Source organism: Neolamprologus brichardi, chromosome 10 (assembly GCF_056152115.1).
Source record: "Neolamprologus brichardi isolate AB-2024 chromosome 10, ASM5615211v1, whole genome shotgun sequence".
In the NCBI taxonomy this organism is placed as follows: domain Eukaryota; kingdom Metazoa; phylum Chordata; class Actinopteri; order Cichliformes; family Cichlidae; genus Neolamprologus; species Neolamprologus brichardi.
In genome coordinates, this window is record NC_142113.1 from 16,417,781 (window position 1) to 16,441,600 (window position 23,820).

Sequence of the window (23,820 nt, forward strand, 5' to 3'; positions counted from 1 at the left end):
CTGCTTTTTTAGAGTTGTCCGCACTTACTGGTTATCAGTTAATCAAGTGCATTTAATTAGCCTGGCTAATACTTACACTTTTATTTCACATGAAAGCAGTGCAGGTCACTCAGTTTAGCCAGCAAAGTGGGACTCGCAGATATTTGAGCCTGTGAGTGTCTGTGAGAGAGCAGAGTGTCTGAAAAGTGTCTGCTGACCTTTTCTTCACCTTCAGCTTATGCAACTTGCCCATGTATACAGACAGAAGGCCGTCACAGCACTTCAGTGCTCACAGTGGTAAACGTATGCGTTACACCGTGCTGCTATCTTTGTACTTCACTGGTAAAATAATGGGCTTCAAATTGTATACACTTCTCTAAAGTAATGACTAAACAGAGGGGAGAAACATACAATATATAAGCCAAACTATATATTTTGATAATATATAACTTTACGCAGCCTAATAACTCCATCAGTATTTTAATCAGACTGGATTGAAGGTAAACAAACTGGTTTCTAAAAGGTGATCGATGCAGAAAAAACCTCCCGTGCTTGACTGTAAAACATTATGAAGTAAATAAAAATGTGCTTACAGAAACAATCAGAATGGAAAAATACTTTTTATTGGTTTTAACTTTAAAAAAAAAAAAAAAAAAAAAAAAGCTCAATCAGGTAATTGGCCTACATTTTTCACGAGGCATGAGTTCAAACTAACTTTTTCACTATTTTAAAATGTAAAAGTCAAGCATTTATTCAGATCAATAAGTCGTCAAGTCAAAGTTTATTAGGTCATTATATAAGACTCGGGCGCCCCCCGTGTGAGCTGCTGCCTTTGGTGGGTTATAGTGAACTGAATTAGTGGACGCACTGCAGTCCAGAAAGACATTTTTCTTGAATTCAATCTGTTGGCCAGCTGAGCTCCGAGCTCACTGTAGCGCGTGTTTTCCACTAGAGGCAGGCGCTGTGTCCTGCGTGCCTGCACGGGACAAACAGGCTCCGGCTGGCTTGGCCTCATCAGGGGCGGATGTTTTCTCAGTACAACTTCCCAATTTCCCCACCCAACCCCCAAACCAGACGAGACCCAGGCCCAGACTCAAGAAGTGATCCCCCACCCACCTATCCCCTGAAAGTATATTATTGCGCTTGTCTCTTTCCCACCTCCCTCCTTATCCACATTTGGCGCTGTGCTACTTTCATCAGCTGCACTGGAAAACCGCACAAACTGGAATCAAAAATCTAGGCAGAAAGTAGAATGACGCTCATTTCCGTCCATTGTAAGGGCTGAAAGTGACTCACATGATCCAAGTGGAGGTGTTAAAAAAAACTCAAAGTCGTTTTTTGTTCCTTCTTATTGATAGTTCACACGTCGGTCCTAGGAGTGAAGTATTTCCCCTGCAACTGCGGCAGCTTTAAAGCCTGCAACCCCGCCCCTTCGCACTATCACGGGAATCTAGACTGAAAGCTGGATGTGAAAAAAAAAAAGTTTGGAGGTCTCGCAGAAACCACTCTTCTCCTACCAGCTTCCATTTATGCGTTTATTCTTTTACTTTGGGAGGTTTTCGGCTGAGACTTTGCGTCAAACCTGGGTGTCCTCCTGACTGTTTTCCCGGCTGAGATTTCTCCGACTTATTTTTTTCCTCTGCAGGAATACACAGAGAGGGGGGGAAACGGTCTGGCTGCTTAAAGGTATGTGGGAGGCATGTTGTCCACCGCTGAGAATGAGTTTGCTCTGAGATCCGTGCTTTAAAATGCGCTCTTTCGACTTCTTTACAGAATGATTGGCAATCTGTTCACATCTGATTTACTTCCGAGACATTAGAGATTGGAAAAGACTCACAACGACGCAAAAGTTCAAATGGGGTGGTGTTGGTGGTGATTGGGGAAGGGGGGTTTGGTGGGCAAAAAGTGTAAACAAATCCGATCATAACTCCAGCACTTTGACGGATCTAGTCTCAGCGGGCCTGGTGGGGGGTTTTCTCTCCTCGTTTGTTTACGTTATTTCACTTTTTCGACAGATTTGTTTCGACAGCGAACTTTTGGCGACATGGACGCGCACCGTGGCGCGCCTCCGGCCGGGCAGCAGATCGTGCACGTCCGCGGGGACTCGCAGACGGAGCTGGAGGCCCTCTTCACGGCGGTGATGAACCCCAACGCGGCCAAACAGCCTTCATCTCTCCCCATGAGGATGAGAAAGCTGCCGGACTCCTTCTTCAGACAGCCAGATCCCCGGGGCCACTCCAGACAAGTACTAAAACAGCCGCTGTTCTCTCACTATGCAGGCTTACAGAGCAGACTCTGCATTACACTCTTACACTCATGGCAAATCACAGCTGTGCAGTGACCACAGTGATGCAAAGCAATCCAAAAAACCTGCAGTCCGACAGAGTGGGGACACGACATGTTCTGTATGAGCAGGCAGGAGAGGGGGGGGGGGGGAGGGTGAATACTTTAGAAACACATGGAGCTGATGCATTACATTCTGATCCTTTAGGTTTTTCCTTTTTTACACATGCAAAACAAATATTAGAAATATAAAAAAGTAAGTAAAAATGGAGCGGCTTTGTGGGTAAATAACAGCTTGACATGTACGTTTTATAAGACCTGGGGAATCTTGTTGCTTTCCTTCCTGCTTCCACATGGGTGGTAAATGGTTGCAGCTCAGGGTTTAAAGGGAAGTTGTTTACTTTAAGAGGATTTATTGTGCAAAAACACCAAACACTTCCTGATGCTTTCATCTGTTTATCTAAGTGTCAAAACGAGACGTCTTAGAAATGTCAGCCAGCTATCGCAGACTGCCGCTTCGTAATACAAGTGTAAAATATTGCTCTTTAAAAAAAAGAAGGGTTCAAAACAGTGTCTGTCCTGACTGACTGTCTTACCGAGGTTATTGGATTGTTTTCCATTTTTCTCATTGCCGAATGCCTGCCGAGTTCAGTATTTTGTGTTGAGACTCTAAGAAAATGATATGAGTTGACTGATAATTGTATGATTCCTACTCTTACACAGATAGTTTTAACCTGTGGTGTTAGCTGTCTTATATTTGTAGTCCTTCTGGCCACAGTAAACAGTCCAGCTGTGCTGCAAAATGATGCACGGCTCCCTATGTGTGACAGGCTCGACGTTTTCAGGTTTATGCAAAAGTGGGTGCCTTTTTTTTTTAGATTGTAAGTTACACTGCAAAATTATCAAAGGTAGGAATTTACCAACTTTGAATGTATAACTGTAAGTTGACAAGGATTTCACTTTATGCATAAAACCTTAAATGATTATCTGTTAAAGATTCACCTTGTTTTTGTATATTTAAGGTGTTTCAGATATGTCCTTAACTCTACCATGTTAGTTTGCTGGAAGTGGCAGAAGTGAAGATGCTAAGATTTTCTTTGGGAGTGACCAGGATGGAGAAGATTAGAAATGAGTGGAGAAATAGAGACAAAGTTAGAGAGGCAAGGCTGAGATGTTGATGGAGCTGCCAGGCAGGAGGAAAAGAGGAAGTTTGTAGATGCATTGAAGGAGGAGATCCAGAGGGCTGGTGTGACAGAGGAACAGGGTGAGATGGAGCAGCTGTAAGAAAATTGTTATATGTTATAAAGGTATTGGTGAGATTCACAGAAGCCACAGGGAGAAACATTTGGATTTTCTTGTGACTACAAAGCACCTGTCTGTTTCAAAGTATCTTTATCATTTAAAATTGCATAACACTCTGATTTATTTCACAATCATCAGTCATACCTCCTTAAACGGTTTCTTATATTTGTAGATGTGACTCAAACATGAGAATTCTTGCAGTGTGTCAGACTTGATCAGCAGTAACATCTGGACAACTGTGTGGAAAGCAACACTAATACTGTGCACAGCACTGCGTAGCACTTGAGTTTGAACATGACCGGTTTAAATCTTCTTCCTCTTAGTGCTCACTCTGGTTTCCTTCCAGATCTTGTTGTCCATCCGGTCGGTTTATGTTTCTGATTGCCGTTTGTGGTTTCGTGACAGAGTTGTTAACCCTGCTTGTTTCTCGTCAGGCCAGTTCAGATGGAGGTGTGTGCGGCTCCCAAGCTCCTCATCACGTCCGCGCCCATTCCTCCCCTGCTTCCCTTCCTGTCAACTCCCTCTCCACTCAAGCAGCAGATGTAGCAGCAACACCAATCATACCTGATGACATGCCACTCCCCCGAGGTTGGGAAATGGCCAAAACACCGACTGGCCAGCGTTACTTCCTCAAGTAAGGTTAACCTTCAGTTTATCTGTGTTGCATCTCTCCTGCTCTGCAGGTTATTATAAAGGTTGTGTAGGAGGAGCCCCGTTCATCTTGTTCCAATCCTCTCTGTTGTGCACTGGCACTCATCCTGTGTTGCAACAAGTGGTTTTCACAATTTTCCAAATCTCAAGGTGGCATCTTATAAGAGTTTGATAACACTGATTGTTCGAGTGATTAATTTACAGTCACATTTGCTGCACTTTTGCTTGACAGCTGCCTGTAAAAATATGATAAAAATCATCAATACTAGTTCAGGTTCCGTGGATCATCAAACTGACCCATTTCAAAGCTAACTATATTTGCACCAAGAAACGTTTCTTTAGATTTTTCACTAGATTTTTTTCCTGCAACAGAAAGCAGTGCAAACAATGTGATAAAAAGTGATGGGAAACAGTGAGGAGAGGCATGCAGGAGTGCTGCTGTAACCAAGGCCTGAAACAAATTAGCTGCATGCAGCCAGAAAATGTTCTGACTAGTTTTGCAACCAGTGCGGTTGTAACTTCACAGGAGCACATGGCCTGGCAGCTGACACTCCTGACAAAGGTCATTGTAGTTTACAGCAGCACAAATGTTGTCATTTGTCTGTGTGAATGTGATTGTGCGAGTGTGTGAGCGTCTGGTCGTACAGGTAAAGCAGGTCCGAGGCTCCTTATCCAGCAGGTTACAGTAGTTTAACAGTCACAGATACGTTTAGACTTGTTGTGTTTTTTCAGTCACCTGGATAAGACAACCACTTGGCATGACCCTCGCCTGGCACAGCTTCAGTCAGCTGCGGCTCAGCATCCCATCTCTGGCCCTCCGGTCCATGCCCACTCCCTCAGCAACCCAGCACCTACAACGCAACCACAAAACATCAACCCAGAGAAAGGTATCACTCTGCTAGCTCCTACAAACCCTCAGCTCGCCGTCCAGTATCTTTGAAAAGCACAGACCTGCTTCTGATAATAACTCCACCTCCGGTGGATCAGGTCTTTGCTGAGTGGGATTTCTTTATCCTTTCGGTGGCTCTGGTGATTTTGGTGGGAGCAAAATCACAGAGATGGGACTCTTGGATTTCATCCGAGAGAAATCAGGAGTTTTCCTTACTTAGATGCAGGTTTTCCAGTTAACTGGACCGTCTTATCTTTAAATAAATTAAAATCTAAAGGTCAGTTCACCCAAATTGCAATTATTTATATATTTTCTTTTGGTTTTTTTGACGAGTCAAATGACAGACTGACTGTAAATGTGCGTGGAGACAGCATGTGGGACTGCATGAAACAAAGTACACTGCTGCGTTTTGATGCAGCTGCACAATAAGAGATTCCTGTGTACATTCTTACATGTATGTGTCAGAAAATGATAAAAATCAACCGGTCTTAAAATTAGTTAAATACAACGTCAGATGAACAACAACAAAACATGACATATTACATCGTGTCACTGCTTTAAAAAAAAAATAATTCAAATGCAGAAGCAGTGTGTGGGGAAAAGGCTAAGTAGACCCTGACTGTTTCCTTAGGAAATTCGAGGTGAAGTAATAGCAAATGCACTTGATTAATTGATCAACACCATGTTTGAGCACCTATGAGTGAGTATTTATTGAGCAAAGACAACCACAATGATCTTAGAGAAGCTGCTGTTTCTGGCCATCGATTTGCAAAGGATTATAAAGTTATACAAGGTTATATAAGGTCTTCATTGTACAGTGAGAATAATTCACACGTGGAAAATATTCAAGAGAGTTGCCAGTCTTCTCAGGAGTGGATGTCCCAACAGTGATCAGATTACGCAACGCTTAGAGAAACCGCAACAAAAAGAGCTGCGTATCAGACTTGATAGGCTTCAGTTGGTTATTAAATGTTAAAGGTCATAGCATTACAGTTAGAAAAAGACTGAACAGGTAAGGCTTGTTTGGAAAGGTTGCCAGGAGAAAGCCTGCATGGCTCGGCTTTGCCAAGGTGGATCTGGACAAACCAAAAGACTTCTGGAACAATGTCCTTTGGACAGGTGAGACCAAAGTAGAGATATCTGTCCATGATGCACAATCACGTTTCACAAAAGCCAAACGCAGCATATCAGCACAAACGCCTCACGTTAACTGTCAAGCACGGCAGTGGAGGAGTGATGATTTGGGCTCATTTTGCAGCCACAGAATGTGTTACTTCAGCATTGTAACAGTGAGTCAGACTTCCTCCACAGTGACTACTGGTAAACTCAACAGTAAAATGTTCATGCTGCTAAAAGTTATTCTACAATCTGCTGTATCATACGTAGATGCTCACACACTGCTTCTGCATTTGCTTTTGTTTTTATTAGATTATATATATATTTTATATTAGATATAAAATTGTAGGGGGAAGTACTTTCTTTTTACTATGATTTTTTTCCCCTTTAAACTTTCAAAACAAAAGTTTAACTGTAAATTTATTTTTGCTTATTTAATTTTCTGAATGTAACTTTACTGTAACTTTTCCTGCTGCGTTCAGTGAGAAAGACCTTAAAATCAAAAATTAAAGTCCTCCAGATGACTTCAAAAGAAAGACGTGATTATTGAAGCGACATCAGTATTTATTCAATAATCACCAGCAGATTAGAATAATATAATCTACCTTAAAAAATTGTTACATTATGTCAGCTTGTTTCTCCTTTCTATCATGAAGTTAAAAATTGTATAAGAAACTGTTCATATACAGTAATCGGTCAGAATCCCTTTTGTTCCTGTTTAAAAACCTTCTGCTATGTGGTCTCTAGAATTTCCTAAATGGTGATGGTGCTTTTGTAAAGGGGACTTCTATATTTTTCTGTTGCAATTTGGGTGAACAAAAGCATTTTTTCAAGAAAAAGAAAATTGTGCAGTCCTTTTCTGTCTCTCCACCCCGGGACAGTGGACAGTACCATAACGAGGTGATAGTAGTCACCTCCCCAATGCCTTAAACGCACTGCATTCAGAGAGGATTCACACAGATTAGAATATTTTTCCTTCACAGGAAACACTGTAAGTATTTACCCTCTAACCTTCACTTCTATCCATAAAATCTTTACAAACTAGAGACAACACGGAAATTAAAGGACGTGGGCCATATTCTACTCTTTTTTTTTTTATTATTTTTTTCTCTCAGTACTCCATGCTCTCCATCTACCATTTGCCTTCTCACTGTGTACTTTCACTGCTGTTCAGGTCCACTGCCTGAAGGCTGGGAGCAGGCTGTGACTGCAGATGGAGAGATGTACTACATCGATCACATAAATAAGAACACCACATGGGTCGACCCGCGTCTAGGTAGCACACTATCAAATTTGTGTCTCCTAAATTGACAATTCTTGTTTGTCAATGAGAACTATTTTGTTCCAATGTCCACCATCACAAGTTGCTTTGTGGCAGCCATAAAAAAAAAATTTAAAAAGAAAGATCGCAAAGTTTTGAAAAGTTTTCCTCATAACTGTAAATGCTAAAATGTTGTGAAAAATATTCAGGTAATTCTCAAAAAGCATCTCTTCCTGTCGTTTTCTGTGTTACAGCTCAGAAGATGAACCCCAGCATCCTCGGCATGGCAATGCAGCAAAGTCAGGAAAAGGACAGGCTCAGATGCAAGCAAGGCATCCCTCAGCAAATCGCACCACAGGTCAGGGGTCAAACTGCGCCCAAACTCTTGCGCTTCACTTTAAGTTGCACAGTTGTGTCCATAAGCTGCTGCATAGAGAAGTTTTTTTTTTTAGCTTACTTAGTTATCCTGTGCTATATATTAAACAGGAAATTAGACCATAATGAAGTTTTAGTTTTTTGCAGTGTTCAGTTTGAGTGTAACACAAAGTCATACAAGTAGGTGTGTGCGTCTTGCGTTTCAGGATGTAGGAGGAAGGAGCCAGATGCCTGGTGGGATGGACCACGACAGGAGCGCACAGACACTCGTCCCGTCTCTGGATGTCAGGATCAGAGCATCGAACCACGAACCTACACTTAATGGGTGAGTGGTGATCATTGAAGTCATGGGTGTTGACTCATAAGAAATTTAGAAGTGTTTACCCCCGCCAAAAAAAATTAAAAAAATAATAAACTTGATCTTCACAGCATAACAAAAGCCTTTTAAATTTCAGGGAGATCAATCTGTCCAGTGAAACGTAAACCATCGTAATTCCATGTCCACTAAGTGGGAAGCCAACAAAAAGATCTGTGGTCACCACCTGCAAACAAATATTACATAAATTAATATTTCCAGAAGGCACTGGCAGTTCAGTCACCAGAAAAAGTTGATGTATCTGTAATCTCTTTAAAGTCTACTGTGAGCTGAGATGCTAAAACAAGGTAACTGTGGTTTGCATGTTTCTTTGTGCAGCGCTCACTCTCGCAATGAGAGCACTGACAGCGGTCTGAGCGTCAGCAGCCTACCCCGTACAACAGACCACATGCTGAGCTCTGTGGAGCACATGGACACTGGTAATGTACCTAAACACACAACATCCACGACACAAAAACACAGACTTGGGTTTCTGTGGTGGAGAAATAAGGCTTTTGATTAATCATCCATCCACACTCTAGCTAAACCAAATTAATGATTAACATAGTGTAAAGATCTTATCCTAGCATCCTTTGTTTTTAGTTGGGGTTATTTTGTGAGAGTAAATGTGTCGAAACTTAAGCCACTGACAGTGAAACTGAAATTCAGTGCAGTTTGAAATCTTTTGAACCTTTTGTTGATTTAAAGCAACAATTTTCTGATTCGTTCAGGTGACTCGGAGCCCCCCTCGATGGCCTTGCAGGACTCTATGCCCGTGCTCCCAATGTCCGAGGGTGAGGAACTGATGCCCTGTATCCCAGAGGGTCTGAGTTCAGACCTGCTGATGGACATGGAGACCGTTCTCTCCGGCTCGCACATGGACAGAGACAGCCTGCTCACCTGGCTATAGACACGACCAGCCACTGGTCCAAATGTAATTTGGCATCAAATTTCCATAACGTGACTGAGAATTCTGGTGGATTTTTGGCTCCAAAGGTGGTACAGAACAACATTACAGAGAGAATATGCTACCGTTGTGTGATGGATAACCTAACACTACTCACATCCTGAGGAAGAAGGTGGTAAGCTGCTGGTATTTTACTCTTTTTGGCCCTGGTTTTAAAGAGAAGCACGACAGAACATCCATGTTTTCATTTTTCTAATAACACTCCATTCTTTTTAGACTTTACTTGGTAGCTGGTTTGTAACAAACTTTTAAAGTGCCCCTGTTATACTCATTTACAGGTTCAGAATTTTATTTTAAATGTTTACTAGAAAAAAAATCTATAAATGATTTTTTTTTAAAATGCTGTTTTTCTCAAACTGTACTTTTAAAAATGCTTTGTCATTTACACTCCTGTCTCTTTAAGATGGTCACTAAAAGGCTGCTCTGTTTGGTTGGTTGAAATGACAAAAGCAAGGAAACACTAAACAGGTTATGAAGTTAACAGGTTTTTTAACAGTCGTTGGGTGCAAGCAGAAAAGCATTATTCACATTAGGATTAAATTCAATAGTTTATTTTCTCTCACAGAGAGCATTTTGCATGTAATGTAAGGCTAAAATCACAGCACTCCTATAGTTTTTAACTTATGTCAATGATGTTTCTGTCCGGTCGAGGAACTCTAACGTTAGGTACATTTATAATTACCAACTCTGTTGGTGATATAAGGGTGGACTGCATCTGGATTTAACTAGTTCCTCGTGCTTGCTTTTGGGCTCTGCAAAACTGCCAAGTGGGTAACATGTGTTACATAGTGAGTTAGATGAGTAACGGAGGAAAAGCCTGAACTGCTTAGAAAGACCCTCAAACTGTTTAGCAATATCATGAAGTCCAGTACATGGTGTGGCATGCAAAAAGTAATTGTAAAAAACTTTAACCACAAGGTGGCAGTGTTTTACAATAAAATTTTAGTGTAGTTGTCCACGCAACAAAATGGAAGTTTGCTTCTGTCACTTGAAAGAAAGAAAGAAAGAAAGAAAGAAAGAATTTGCAGATCTAAGTTGCAATTTACCTCAAAATTTAGATTTTAAAATTTTTAAAGTTCCAAGTTAAGTTAAAATTTTGAGATAATTAAAAATTTTAGGTAGTATGTTTAATTATCAACTACAAAAAAACCCCAAAACTGTGCCATTAACAAGCTTTCTTACACCCAGAAATGCATTATTTTATGTGTTTTTCAAAATATTTTGTGTTACTATCCAAACATATGAACTTTAATGTTTCTTTTTTAAAAATTAGACTTTTTTTTACCCAAATTATTAGGCTCAATATGATAGCAGCATGAATTCTGTACACATGTCACACCAACACTAACTTTTATCATGTTTGAACATCTCATGCTGATCTCAGCAGATTAGCTCACACAGAGTAGAGACTACACTGACACAGTGCGCCGCCTTGTGGTTCAAAGTGGTATTACACAAGAGTACAGAGCAGCCCCATTTACTCTTCCGCTGATATCATGTTTGTAACACACAGACATCATCGCTACAATAAGATCCTTTCAACATTCACAAAAATAACAACAGCATATTAGGGCTACTTTAAAAAACAGAGTGAATTCACAAAAAGAGCATTTCAAAAGAATAAAAGTGGTACGGAAGCGATACGACACTTTGTTACACACACACACACTTTTAGTGGGTTACTACGTCAAAACAGCCTCAAAATTCAGATTTTTAAATGTACACGAGTGCTAAAAACAACATCAACAAAACATTCCTAGCAAGGGTCAGAACTAAGCAATCAAACTCAATAACTAACACTAGGTGCGTTATACCTGATTAAAGACCCCCTGCTGAAAAGCTGCCACTGTTCTGGTTTAGGGACTTGATGAACTCTTGTGGTGTGACTCTATAGAATTTGTCATGAATGAAGATGCTAAAAGGAGTCACATTTACTTCCAAACCTTAAAAACAGTTGTTTGAAATCCTCACAAGCAGAAGTATTAAAACTTTGTCTAAAGACCTGACAATTCAAAGTCTGCCATTAAATAAAAATAATAAAAAGAGCTACAGAGTGATGCCACCATACAAAGGAGTCTTAGTTTGAAGACTATAGTCTTTCAGGAGTCCTCCTCACACAGAGAGGAACTGTTACAGAGAACATCTTCAGTGAATGATCTCATGATCAGTGTAACGCAATGTCTCCCAATACAGGATTTTCCCCCGGCAAACGGTAATCCCGACTCATCTGGTTATTTGATGAAGTTTATTAATTAATTAGCCCATCTCTGTTTTAAAAAGAAACCCTGACACCGCTCTGACGTAAAATCTCTGCATATACAGTTACTAACATACAGGTTTTACTTGTCTTGTTTCCATGTTAGGTTGCATTTTATTCCCGTGATTTTGTGCACACAGAACTCGATTGAAACTTCACAAGTATGTGTTAGAGGTTTGTTATATTGGATTGCGTAGCGTGTGGCTGCTTTGTCCACTCCTTTTCTTTGTTTGGTTTTTTCTTCTAACATAAATTAAATCATCTGCCAGCATTCCTTCAGCTTTGATAATTAAACTGGTTTATTCCCTTTTTTGGCTTGAGGCGATCCTAATTATTCTCCTTGTATAACACCAAAGCAACACCTCCACACAGAAAAAACATGCAAGCCAAGTTTGAACTTCTCAACTGCAAATCAGCTACAGTTTTTATCATTGCTGCTTATTTTTCAGATGCACTTTTCTACTATTTCAGGCATCCAGTGTTACCCCTTAGTTTCCTAAATTGCAAATGCATCAAAATTAATGGGGAGGATGTCAAAGGCTATTTGATTTTCTCATATTCAATGAAACGATAAGTCATGTGTCTGATTTACATTATATTCTTTTTAGAATATCTTGTAGAAGATGCAGTCTTTCATTTGGGCTTGTTGTTTATTAACCAGTAAAATTTAATTTAGGCTAATAATCATTACAGCTCACTGCAACAACTAACCTGTTTCACAGTCTACAGCTGCTTGATGTAGATTAGATGGTTTTACAGGAAAGAAACGTCATGCCAGCAGTTTTGCATGGATAGGAATGCATTAGATGCCTGGAATAGTAGGAAAAATACAATATTATCATAAAGAAATAATCTTTTTTTTAGTGCTAATAAGATATTGATTTGCTGCCACACTGTAGAGAGCGAAAAGTGTCGTGCTTCATAAAAGGACTTCAGCATAAATCAAAGATCCTGTTCTGACTTCTCCAAAAAGAAAAATACTAAATGCGGATGCTGTGTTTGTAGTATATATTGTACTCTAACTGAAAAGGCTATCTGAAGTTGCAATGCAGGAGGCAAGTATCAGCAGGGGAGCAGTTTAATTCTCCCTTATTAGTAAAGCTATGTAAGAAGTGTATAATCTGTTTGGTTTTTTTGTTGTTCTTTTTAACTGCTCGGTTGTTTCTGCAGTGTGTGTTTATATATTTTATCTAAAGTTGAAGCTTTTAATTGTTGGTGAAAGAATTTCCTCTAACCAGCATTGTTAAATATATCTATTGGTATACAGTATAGAGTAAAAAGGTATAATTAACCCTCCCCCACAGTCAACGTTTTGTGATGTTTCCTAAAATTTAAGTACCAAACTTACTGAGCGGCTTACTGCTCGTACACATAGTGCAACACACTACCTAGCCTAATATTTATCTGAGGATGCATGACACTTGCTATGTATGTTACATATAATGACTTTTGTTATCCTATTTACAGAAAGTTTGGACGCAATCAGACTTATTTTATACCTTTTTATGCATGCGATTTATATAAATGTTCTTTGTAATCATTTTAAAGGAGTTTCTGTTTAACAAACTTTTATGTACCCCTAAATAAAAACATTGTTTCTTGTGATGTGCTGAGTTTGTATTGTACTTTTCGTACCAAACAAAATTCTCTCCCTTACAGTTCTGAGGTTTTTACGTATTAAATAACAATAAATTTATCCAGTCCTTAGCAGGCCTTTAAAATTAAACACAACCTCAAAGGAGCAGTAATAAATGATTCATTCCATTAACAAAAACTGAGCCACAATGCAGAAGTAGTCCTGAAAAACTTACTGCATCCATAGGAATTAAGAGGGTATGAAATTCACTAGATTAACTGATCATCAGCAAGTGTGGGCACCTCTATAAAAGCAGAAGTTTTGGAGCATTCAGGTGTGTATTAACACAATGCCTAGAAGGAAAGACATCAGCAACGATCTTAAAGAAGCGGTTGTTGCTGCGCATCCATCTTAGACCGCCTTTATTTCTTGTTTTCAGTAGCAACCAATGCCTATGATTGTCCCAGAGCACATTTTGAACAACACCATCTGCATTTCAGATTTCACACAGGTGGCTAATTGTTACACTCTGGAAATGAAATGAAGGTGAGTGTTATTAACTCTCTGGGGTTGTGTAAGCGGTTATAAATCATTTTGTAATGACATTATGAAAAAAAAAAGAGAAAAAAAAAAAACCCCTCCTTTCTATTGATGGAAAAATGTACCATGTCGACCAGTTTAACATGGTTGTTTAGGAAGAGGGGAAAGTTTTGGGAGTGATGGCAGAGACACATAGAGAGAGCAAGTTTCGAGATGTTACAGATTTGTGACATTTAGCGTGGAGTGTACAGTTAGTGTGTTGTGTTGTCTTGTGTAGTTAGTATATTCGTTGTTTCGATTTGTGTGTCAGTAAGGCACTAATGAATGTCACAAAGGTAGATTGCAATGTAAACACTGGCCCCAGGTGGATGCTGGAGACAGTGTCTGCTGCTGCCTGCATGCCTGCTGCTGTCAGGCCTGCAGGTTTTGGGTCTGTGGTGCTCTCCTCTGTCTTGTTGCAGACAAGCATGTATTTTTTTTCATGGATTTTTAGATAAATAATTGTATATAACTTTATTGTTTACAAAATGTGTACATAGGTTTTCATAATCTATTATTTATCATTGCATTTCAAGTTATGAAAATAATTTGCTAACTGTTACTAGGATTTTATGTTTTTTGTGCGATTTCAGATCAGTTGGGCTAATACAGTATGTCAATGGAAAAATAACTGTAAATTCAGACATGTGAGATTGAGCTGAAAACAATGATACCAAGCAAGGCAAGGTAAAATAATCAAATAAATACATAAATAAACAAAACAATTTGAAGATAAAAATACAAATGTAAAACCAAAAGTAGCCAAAAAAATCACCAATTATACCCTTGACCTCAGAAGGTTAACTAAAAAAAAAAAAAAATCATCAGGTATAAATTGTTGTTCATGACTTGTGCAGGTTTCTGACATTTTGTGTAAAATTACACATGTAACAATCTGATTTTTTTTAACAAAAAAAAGTGTGAAACTTAAGTTAGAATTGTTTTTTGACTTGTATTTGTAAATGAACCGCCCCATGTTGTGGAGCTTTCTGGATTTTATATTTATTGGGCTACATATTTATTTATTATACAGGCTATACGATACATAAAATCCAAATTCACATGTGATATGTAACTGAAATGTTTAATTATGTGGGCTACAGAAAATAATTAAGTTATGGACTATATTTACCACCCAATTTGATTTCCATGCCATCCTAAGAAAATTTCTCCAGGTCTGCCCTTGCTGATATGTGAAACATTGGAGTTGACAAAGGGTTTTGTTTCTTTCTTTTTTTTTTTAAACCATAAAAGACACATTAATGGCAACTCATTCCACTTCATAACAACAGGCAACACAGATGCTATCAGCCATCCAACCCACAGCCATGAGCATTGTGCATGCTCCTCTTGTGCTAACATGGGTGGGCACTCCAGCTTCTTCCTACAGCCTAAAGAGGTGTGTGTGAGTGTGTGAGAGAGACAGAGAGACAGAATATGTGTATGAAAGATTGCCTAACTGGCAACCTGTACAGGATGTTAAATACAATAAAAAGATTGGATTTTTTTTTTTTTTTTTTTTAATGTATAAATACTTAAATGGTGATTTTAAGCTGCTTGATCACTCAGTTATTGAATCAAGACCACTGTCAAGTGTACTTGCTTTGTCTCAGACAGCATTTGGGGCTGTCTCGATTCTCGGTACGTTAATGTGTTTAGCAAATTTCCCCCAAGGGGGGGGATTTGCAGAACAGTGAAACCTTTATTCATACTGAAATTTTAAATTATTCAGAAAAACAAAGACTTAAAAACAAATGGTTTTAAGCAGGACGTGTGGGGAGGGCAATTACCTGAATTTTGCTGTTGAAGGGAAACTTTAAGAACTTCACGCTGTCCATTGTGACTTGTGGGGGCGTGGCGTGAAGGGAAAGCCCGAGCCACATGCATTCAGTCATTCACGGGTTTAAAATGATTCACTGCATTGAAACGACTGCCTTGTGTTCATCAAGCCCTCTATGTAAGTATCTCATTTAATGGGATTTTTAAAAATGATTTTTATTTTAATCTAATAATCCTGACACAAGATTTAAACTTGTGTCAGACTGTTGTTGGATTACTTATCTCCTGTAAATGTAAGAACATTTCTATATTTTTAATTCATCCACGAAGTCTTACATAAAAAGGTGAGTAGTATTAATAAGTTAGCTCATGTAATGTGGCTCTTTGTGTTGTTTAATGTGAGCTGACAAACTGATTACTGTAGGGTCTGTTAGTGTATCAGTGGATTTTTAGTGGATTTTATCAGTGAAATACGAGCGAGAACATTTTTGACACAAAACATGCCTTCTTTAGTTTGTTATCCATCCAACGTGGCGACCTTTGGGACCCCAAGGACGACTTTCGGATGTAGGGACTTAGCTGTGGGATATCTTATCGATTCATTCATATTTTGGTTAGTTTTAACCGGAAGTAAATTCGTGGGGGCGTGGCTAGAATTTTCGGGACTTTCCGAGCATATTGGAAAGCGGTGAGTTAGCACAACAGTGGAAAGGACATATCACGCCACGTTGCTAATAACGTACCGTCTGGCGTTTTGCGTCACGGACATCAGCTAGTTTTTATTTCCCTTCCTCAATGTTGTGGCCCCGCGCGTTAACGAAGCGGAAAGAGACTGAAATTCATGTTAGCAGCCGTTAGCATTAGCAAGCTAACGCCCGTTGCAAAGCTTATAATCATATCTTTCTTTAGCTGCTTGCTAACCGTGCGTTTTGGTTCATACTTTGATTGTGCGAAACAAAAATGTAAATAAACCAAGTGCCCTCCTAACCTGACATGTTAATTGTTAGGACACATTAAATGGCTAAGACGGGAACTCTGTTGCGTAATTACAGACAGCTGGTGTGGAAAGTACCTGGCGGAAATACCGTACCTGCCACTTCAGTTTACAGCAAGTATTGTCCCTTTTCTCCTCCAAGAACGAGAGCCCACTTTTGAATGCGGTCTCTCCTTGTCAATCTTCGCACTTTCAGTTTTGATTTATTAAGAAGTCAGTGTCAGGTGGGTTATAGGATCGCTCCAGCGATTTTTCACATGAAGGTCAGTAGATCTGTCACGAGGTCTAGCTGCCATTTGTTGTGTAATGGTTTTGCACCGAAACATCTCTCGAAAGTGACAGGAGTTGATCCTAATTTTATGTTTTAAATATATCACTTTGGAGACTTAAGCTTTAGCATCAAAACAGTTTGACGTTTGTTTCTGTGACCTGCCGTGTAATATTATATCAACTGAGCCTGCAAGATTTTTACTGCTGAAATGGCCATGAAACATAACTACAGCATGTCTTATGTATGTTTTTTCTTGTCATCTACAGATTCTGCTGATATAAAGGAGGCACTCGTGTTACCCCTGGAGGATAAATTTTTTTTTAAATTGTTTTGTTTTTATTGAATTATGAACCCTTAAACACCCCCAAAAAGGGATGTCCAAGATGGGGGGAGGGGTTTGAGAGCAGGAATTCCTTGGTCTGTGTGTGTGCGTGTGCGTGTACATCTGCTAGAGGCAAATTTTTAACATGTTTTGTATGTTCGCATAACCATATGCTATATGTTTGAGTTGGAGCGGTTTGGTGGCATGTCAGATATGTGTTTCCTAAGTGTGCATAACGATCCTGGGTGATGTCATGTTTACGTGTGCATTTTACTCACGCTGTGTCATTACTGCAGAGGATGGATTTTGTTTGACGTTCATCTGCGTTAACTGTGGCTAAAAGAGAGATGCTGACATTTAGGCAGTTAAATGTTTAAGTTCAGGTGTGCCTCTTTGCTAGGCATAGGTAATATGGATGCAAGTAAAGATTGCATCATGGTTGTGGTGAAACAAAGTTTTTGGGGTTTTTTTGCACAAGAGCTCTTAAGCTTTAATTATCTTGATCTAGCTAAGAGCTCCCTCCTCTTTTGCATCCTTATCCATTCGTCTGCTTACCTCTTCGGCATTACTGAGTGTGTTTGTGTGAGAGAGCAAGACCTTGGGTTTTCTCAAACCCCTCTCCCTCAGAGGGACATCTCTTTTTCCTTATCTACTGCACTAAATTCCCAAAATGGAAACTCTTCTTCAGCTTAAAAACAATCAGTTTTTAATGGGTCTGTTTCGCAATGGGCCTCCACCTGAACTGCAATATGATAACTCCTCAGGTATATATGTACTTTTTTTTTAATTTATTTGTAGCTTACCTTTGAAACTCAACCAATTTGTTTTTATCCTCTAGAGCTCTTCCGCATCTCGACCTTTGCTCGATTCCCAACATCTGCAGTCACCGAACGAAGTCTGGCGAGAGCAGGTTGGTTCTACACCGGCGTGGGTGACCGCGTGCAGTGTTTCAGATGTAACGTGACAGCTGAGGGCTGGCAGCCCGGCGACTGTCCAACAGAGAAACACCGACAGCTCTCTCCTTCCTGCTCCTTCATCCAGAGCCTCCCATCTACAGCCAACCTCCTCTCCTCTTCTCATTCCGCCTTCTCCCCTCTCCGCATTGTCCCAGCGATACCAGTAAGATCATCAATGCATGCTTCTTCAAATAAGAGTTATTACCACTCAGATTTTGGAGTCACTTAGAAATGGCTTTTTTTCAAACATTCGACACTTGTGGTCTAGAGCAGGGGTAGGGAACTCCAGGCCTCGAGAGCCGGTGTCCTGCAGGTTTTACATGTGTCCTTGATCCAACACAGCTGATTTAAATGGCTAAATTAGCTCCTCAACATGTCCTGAAGTTCTCCAGAGGCCTGGTAATGAACTAATCATTTGATTCAGGTGTGGTAGATCTAAAACCTGCAGGACACCGGCTTTTGAGGACTAACGTTCCATACCCCTGGTCTAGAGGATCATCCTTTGTGGATTTGATCAGTCTAAAAGTTTTCTATAAAAAAATAAATTATAGTAAAGAACTTGCCAGAATATTCTTGATTCAAGAAATTGGTTATTCCATCAAGTAATTTCCAAAAATATTGAGAACTTTAACACAACTCTGTGTACTGCTACTTTCACAAACGAGCTCAGTCCGCCTTTTAGCGGTATCATTTAATGAGACTTTAATGTGGGTGGTACACCATCTTCCACATTTTCCTATTCTAATTAGAGGTAGTTTTTGGTTTTCAGGTGGTGGTAGTGTTACGCATTATTACAACAAGAACCTTTGAGGAAGTGGGAATTTTGAGGCTCAGCTGGGAAAAATTATTGTTCTATTATCAGAACAGTTCTCAGCTGTGCTAGTATAATTGACAAAGGGTTTTTCTAATGATCAGTCACCTTTTTAACATGATGACTCACAGGCAACACAATGCCTTGTTCAAAGATGGATAGATTAGATTAAATTAATCATTTACAAGTGTTATAATCCCTTTGATGTTAGATTAAAGTAAGCAGCCTTTTAAAAAAAAAAAAAAAAAAAAAAAAAATTAAGGATTTTCTTATTGATATGTTACAATTCTATCAATTTCTTTTAAACAGTTATTCTTAATAGTTCTTCACAGTAAGATTAATAGATTAGATTAGTGCCCAGAGGCACTGAGCTGTCTGAGTAAGTTTTTTTTTTTTTTATCTTTTATTTAGCTTTCTGGTCCCGGCCCAGCTGCTGCTAACACAGCAGTAAGCCAAGGTGAAGAGCCTGTTGGCTACCTGAATATGGCCTTCTCTGCTCCTCCGCCCTCCAGCCCACTGAGCTCGCGAGGTGTTGAGGACATGTCCCACCAGAGACCAACATGCCACAACCCAACCATGCGCAGAGAGCAAGACCGCCTGGACACCTTCCATTCCTGGACACTCTCAATCATCATGCCTGCTGAACTCGCCAAAGCTGGCTTCTATTACCTAGGGCAGGGCGATCGAGTGGCCTGCTTCAGTTGTGGAGGACAGGTGTGTGTGTGTGTGTTGTTGTTTGTACTGGGTTTATTCTGCTTAAAGCTCTTTGTTGAAACAGTTATTTTACATTAAAAAAAATATAAGGCAGTATTATAAAGATGAGTAACATCATTCAGACACCAAACTGATGAAGTTTGTTTTTTTCCCCCTTTGCAGCTAAGTAACTGGGAGCCAGGGGACAGAGCATTATCTGAACACCAGAGGCATTATCCAAACTGTCGCTTTGTCCGAGGTGACAGGGCTGACAATGTGTCGCTAGCTGGTGCAGCAGCAACTGCATCCTTAGCTGCGAATTCCCAGATGTCTTCAGGAGCCACAGTCCTCACCAATGTGTCCAACCCTGCCATGCAGCAGAGTGAGGAGAGGCTGCTCACTTTTGTTAACTGGCCATCACGTATCCCCGTCCGCCCAGAGCAGCTGGCTAAAGCTGGCTTCTACTATGTAGGTATGGATGCTGTCAAAGAGGCACACCTGTTCAGTGACCTTGACTGACTTACCTTCATTAATTGACCTGTGGAACTTTTTATTGAGAGGTTATGCTACTCATTGGCTGCTGTCTGTAAATAAGGTGCTGTATTCTTCTAAAGTGGCCAAAAAGGCAGTTAATGCTAGTTTCAATATAAAAAATTAATATGGTTGAAAAACCATATTAATTTGTATGTTTTTAGTGCCAAAGTCAAAAGTTTCGTTTGACTTTGGTCATTATAAGAAATTCTTACCTGGTGATAAACTTTCTGGAAATTTACTCAGAATCTTTCCTTTACATGAAGTGGTTGTAATGTCGGAGGGTTTTCCTGCTGTTTTTGAGGGAGTTCCACAGAAGTGTTTTTCTTATCGAGTTTCTCTGATTTCACTGGAAAGTCCTCAAATAAAGCATATCAAGGGGGACACCTGGTTATAAACTCAAGTGTCATAACGAAACTAAATAAAGCATCTAAATGTGATGAGATCAGTGCTTTCGAGCTAAAGGCGAAATTGAAGAAGTGAAAAGAAGAGTGTGTGTTTTTTGTTTTGGGGTTCCCCCCCCCCCCCATTTCTTAAATTTGCCCAAAGCTACATACTGAAACTGAACGCTCTTTGTTTGCCCCTCCTGAAGGTCGTAATGATGACGTCAAGTGTTTCTGTTGCGATGGAGGCCTGCGATGCTGGGAGTCTGGAGATGATCCATGGGTGGAACATGCTAAGTGGTTTCCTCGGTAAATTCTGCTGTTGTAAAGTCGATTTGTCATCAGTTTTATCCAGAACACAGTGTGCTGTAGAAAAGTGCTGCTTAGGCAAATGGTGTGCGTACCTGCGGTGGTTCATGAATGTTTGTGTTCTTGTACTTCTCTTTTAACTGCAGGTGTGAATATTTGCTCCAGGAGAAAGGACAAGACTTTGTTCACCAGATCCAAGCTCGATTTCCTCGGCTTTTTGAGCAAGTTAGTAAAGACAAACACATCTGAGATTTAGTTCAAACATGTGGTTTGGAATGAGTCATTAAAAAAATGCTGTTTTCTCCCTTTTTTCCACAATAGCTTTTAACAAATGGAGACAATAACTCCAGAGAGTTTGTGGATCCACCAGGTGGGTTTGGAAAAATGAAATTCTTTACATTTTTTAAAGGTTTGTTAAAATCGCCCCAAAAAGAATATTTAAGATAAGAAAAGAATAAACTTTATTGTCCCACATAGGATCTTTAACCAGCAAAATAAAACAAGATAAAAATTAATTTTACCATAAAATACTTGTAGCAAACATTCGAGTGCACAACAATGTGATTCTGGACCTTTTAAACTGAGCAGAGTCCTTATTTAAAAGTGAAATAGATGTTGGGAGGACTGAGAGCAGTTGAGGGTGATAACTCATGCTCCAGAGAAAGGATATAGGATCGTTAACGATTTTATGAGTCTGATGAACAAAAATTTTCTCATATTCTGATCAGAGAGACTGGTGCTCTTTGTTTTCTGTTAAAACTGAAGTCTATAAATGTCTGCTTTCTCTTCACTCAGTGGTTCACCTTGGCCCTGGAGAGGAGCGGTCTGAGGATGCTGTCATGATGAACACCCCCGTGATAAAGTCTGCTTTAGAGATGGGCTTTGAGCGAAGTCTAGTCAAGCAAACGGTCCAGAGCAAAATCCTGACCAGTGGCGAGAACTACAGGACAGTCCAGGAGCTGGTCTCAGACCTGCTGAGTGCAGAAGATCAGAAAAGAGAAGAGGAGCGAGAGATGCTGGCAGAGGCGATGGCATCAGGTGGAGTTGACATTGATACTGTTCTCACTCCCTTAATTTATGGAAATGTAAAATCAAAACCGTTTAGGTGTTCTGTTGCAGTGAAATGATAATCTTTCCTTTCCTTTCAGATGGCTTCACCTTTGTGAAGAGACACCAGGCAGCTTTGATCCAACGACTAAAAAGTGTTGAGCCACTGTTTGAGCATTTAAGAGATCAGAATGTGTTGAGTATGTACATTTTTAAGCCCTCGTATCTCAACAAATACAACTTTTGTCTGAATTCACATCTGTTCTTGGTTAAATAACAAATGAAAATCTGAAACATAATTTTATCAGCAAAACCTGAATCATAGAGCCAGGGTTACATTTTTGTGATTAAAAACATGGAGACGAAAGACCTGCACCTGGTGCCAATGCACAAACCTAGAGTGTTTGGTGTCAGGGGCAAATACTACTAAATCAGATGGTGGAATTTCTGGGTAGCCTCTGTTCTCAGTTTTAAATAAAGGTACAACATAACTCGAGGTGCAACAGTGTAATATGTTGTTGCATCTTTTATTTCAGCTGTTTAAAGTGTTTCACGTGTGCCCTTCTTTACCTGCAGCTGCTGAGGAGTATAGCGGTCTTCTGGCTCAGACGTCTGCCCAGCAGCAGACTGCCAGGTTGATAGAGCTCATCCTCACAAAGGGAAACGCTGCAGCTGAGGTCTTCCGCAACTGGATTCAGAAAAATGACGTCCACCTGCTCAGAGATCTCATGGGTATGTGTGTAAGCAGTTCAAATACAGACTGGTTTGCACTGGAAACCATGAATGTGATCAAACTGTAGCTCAGTGGTTAAGTACGTGCTGTCTTTTCTGCTTGTAGCTCAGTCGAACGAAGCTGCATCACCAAGCCAGGATCTTTCAGGTATGTAGCCTGAAGCAGAGCTCACGGTCCCGTAAAATTGTTTTGTGTTCAATTCATTTTACTGTTTAATTACTATCTCTTCATTTACCTAATTTCTTTTTCTTTTTTAAAAATCTCCTTTGTATTACAGACCTCCCAATGGAGGAGCAGCTGCGGCGCCTACAGGAGGAGCGTACCTGCAAAGTGTGTATGGATAAAGAGGTCAACATAGTCTTCATCCCCTGTGGACACCTGGTGGTGTGTAAAGAGTGTGCGCCATCACTGCGAAAGTGCCCGATCTGCAGAGGCCTTGTTAAAGGCACAGTTCGAACCTTTCTTTCATAAGCAGGAGATCTGCTGTCACAGTTTTATCATGTAAATCTAATCAATAGGCAACAGTTTATATTTATTGGAAAGGGTGGCAGGGTAATGGCCCACCTTTTCTTTTTTTCAACTTGTATCACTCACAAGTTTGTAGATTTATCTACATAACGAGATGAAGCTCGCAGACTAACCGTATCTGAAAGTGATGTAGAGTTGTAATGCTCATGCTTTTACTTATACTTTACCCTAAACTTAACAAGTCAGAAAATGGATGAAAACACAATGTTCAGTGCAATCTGTCTACAAATGACATGCTTGAATTTTAATAAAACAATCACTTTCAGAGTTACATCTGTTATTGTGGTCTGTTCATTCATGCAGTGGATGTGTTTGCTACTGAGATAAAAAGGCACCTTTCTTTTAAATCATGGATGCTATCAAGACTGATGATGATAGCTGTTAAACAACAATCATGACTGTAGTGGCATTGCTTTCACTGCTGTTGATATATTAATTGTCCTAGTTTGTCAAACATTAACCTGCATGTGCCAACAAAAGTGTCAGTGCAAGCTGCCCCGTGATAGGTGTTTTCCCCACCCCACCATATGTTCACTCTTTAAATTAAGCCACAAAGAGAAACTGCATCAGATGATTACAGGAAAGTCATGTACAGTAGGTTGATGCTTTCAATACAGAAGTAAAGAAAGTACTATGATTGTCTGGTGACAGGAACAATTACAGATGGCATAGATCAAACTTATCACCTTACAAAGCTGCTGCTGCACATCACTAAGAACAATCACACAGCAGGGCTGCAATCAGAGCTGAAGTCATGAAGAAAATCACAGGTAATTTATTATGAGAAATGATTTGTGTATGCCTTCACAGAAAAAAGCTATGTGCAGACACTTGGTGCAGGGTCATCCTGCAGAAATATCCAGTTTGAGGATG

At 39.9% G+C, this 23,820-nt stretch overlaps 2 protein-coding genes across 7 annotated transcripts; both read left to right on the forward strand.

The window, feature by feature from the left end:
• The first annotated feature begins 1,157 nt into the window (after positions 1–1,157).
• On the forward strand, positions 1,158–13,040 carry LOC102794458 (transcriptional coactivator YAP1-like). 2 transcript variants are annotated; one of them, XM_035911692.2, is made up of 9 exons: positions 1,158–1,665; positions 1,995–2,224; positions 3,999–4,198; positions 4,948–5,102; positions 7,395–7,496; positions 7,736–7,839; positions 8,063–8,181; positions 8,551–8,651; positions 8,943–13,040. In XM_035911692.2, the coding sequence occupies exons 2-9, from the start codon at positions 2,024–2,026 to the stop codon at positions 9,119–9,121; spliced, it is 1,161 nt and encodes a 386-aa protein (XP_035767585.1). In that variant the 5' UTR covers positions 1,158–1,665; positions 1,995–2,023; the 3' UTR covers positions 9,122–13,040. The 2 variants fall into 2 exon arrangements, with proteins under 2 accessions (XP_035767585.1, XP_006800089.1); XM_006800026.3 differs by lacking the exon at positions 7,395–7,496 and having other exon boundaries at positions 1,160–1,665.
• Positions 13,041–15,478: 2,438 nt separating this feature from the next.
• On the forward strand, positions 15,479–23,218 carry birc2 (baculoviral IAP repeat containing 2). Of its 5 annotated transcripts, none has more exons than XM_035911691.2 (13): positions 15,479–15,547; positions 16,901–17,720; positions 17,795–18,075; positions 19,135–19,437; positions 19,600–19,888; positions 20,540–20,639; positions 20,786–20,864; positions 20,961–21,009; positions 21,435–21,677; positions 21,788–21,886; positions 22,263–22,418; positions 22,525–22,566; positions 22,697–23,218. In XM_035911691.2, exons 2-13 carry the CDS (start codon positions 17,627–17,629, stop codon positions 22,888–22,890), a joined length of 1,929 nt encoding a protein of 642 aa, XP_035767584.1. In that variant the 5' UTR covers positions 15,479–15,547; positions 16,901–17,626; the 3' UTR covers positions 22,891–23,218. The 5 variants fall into 5 exon arrangements, with proteins under 5 accessions (XP_035767584.1, XP_006800086.1, XP_006800087.1 ...); XM_006800023.2 differs by lacking the exon at positions 15,479–15,547 and adding an exon at positions 16,010–16,057; XM_006800024.3 differs by lacking the exon at positions 15,479–15,547 and adding an exon at positions 16,068–16,626.
• Positions 23,219–23,820: the final 602 nt, after the last annotated feature.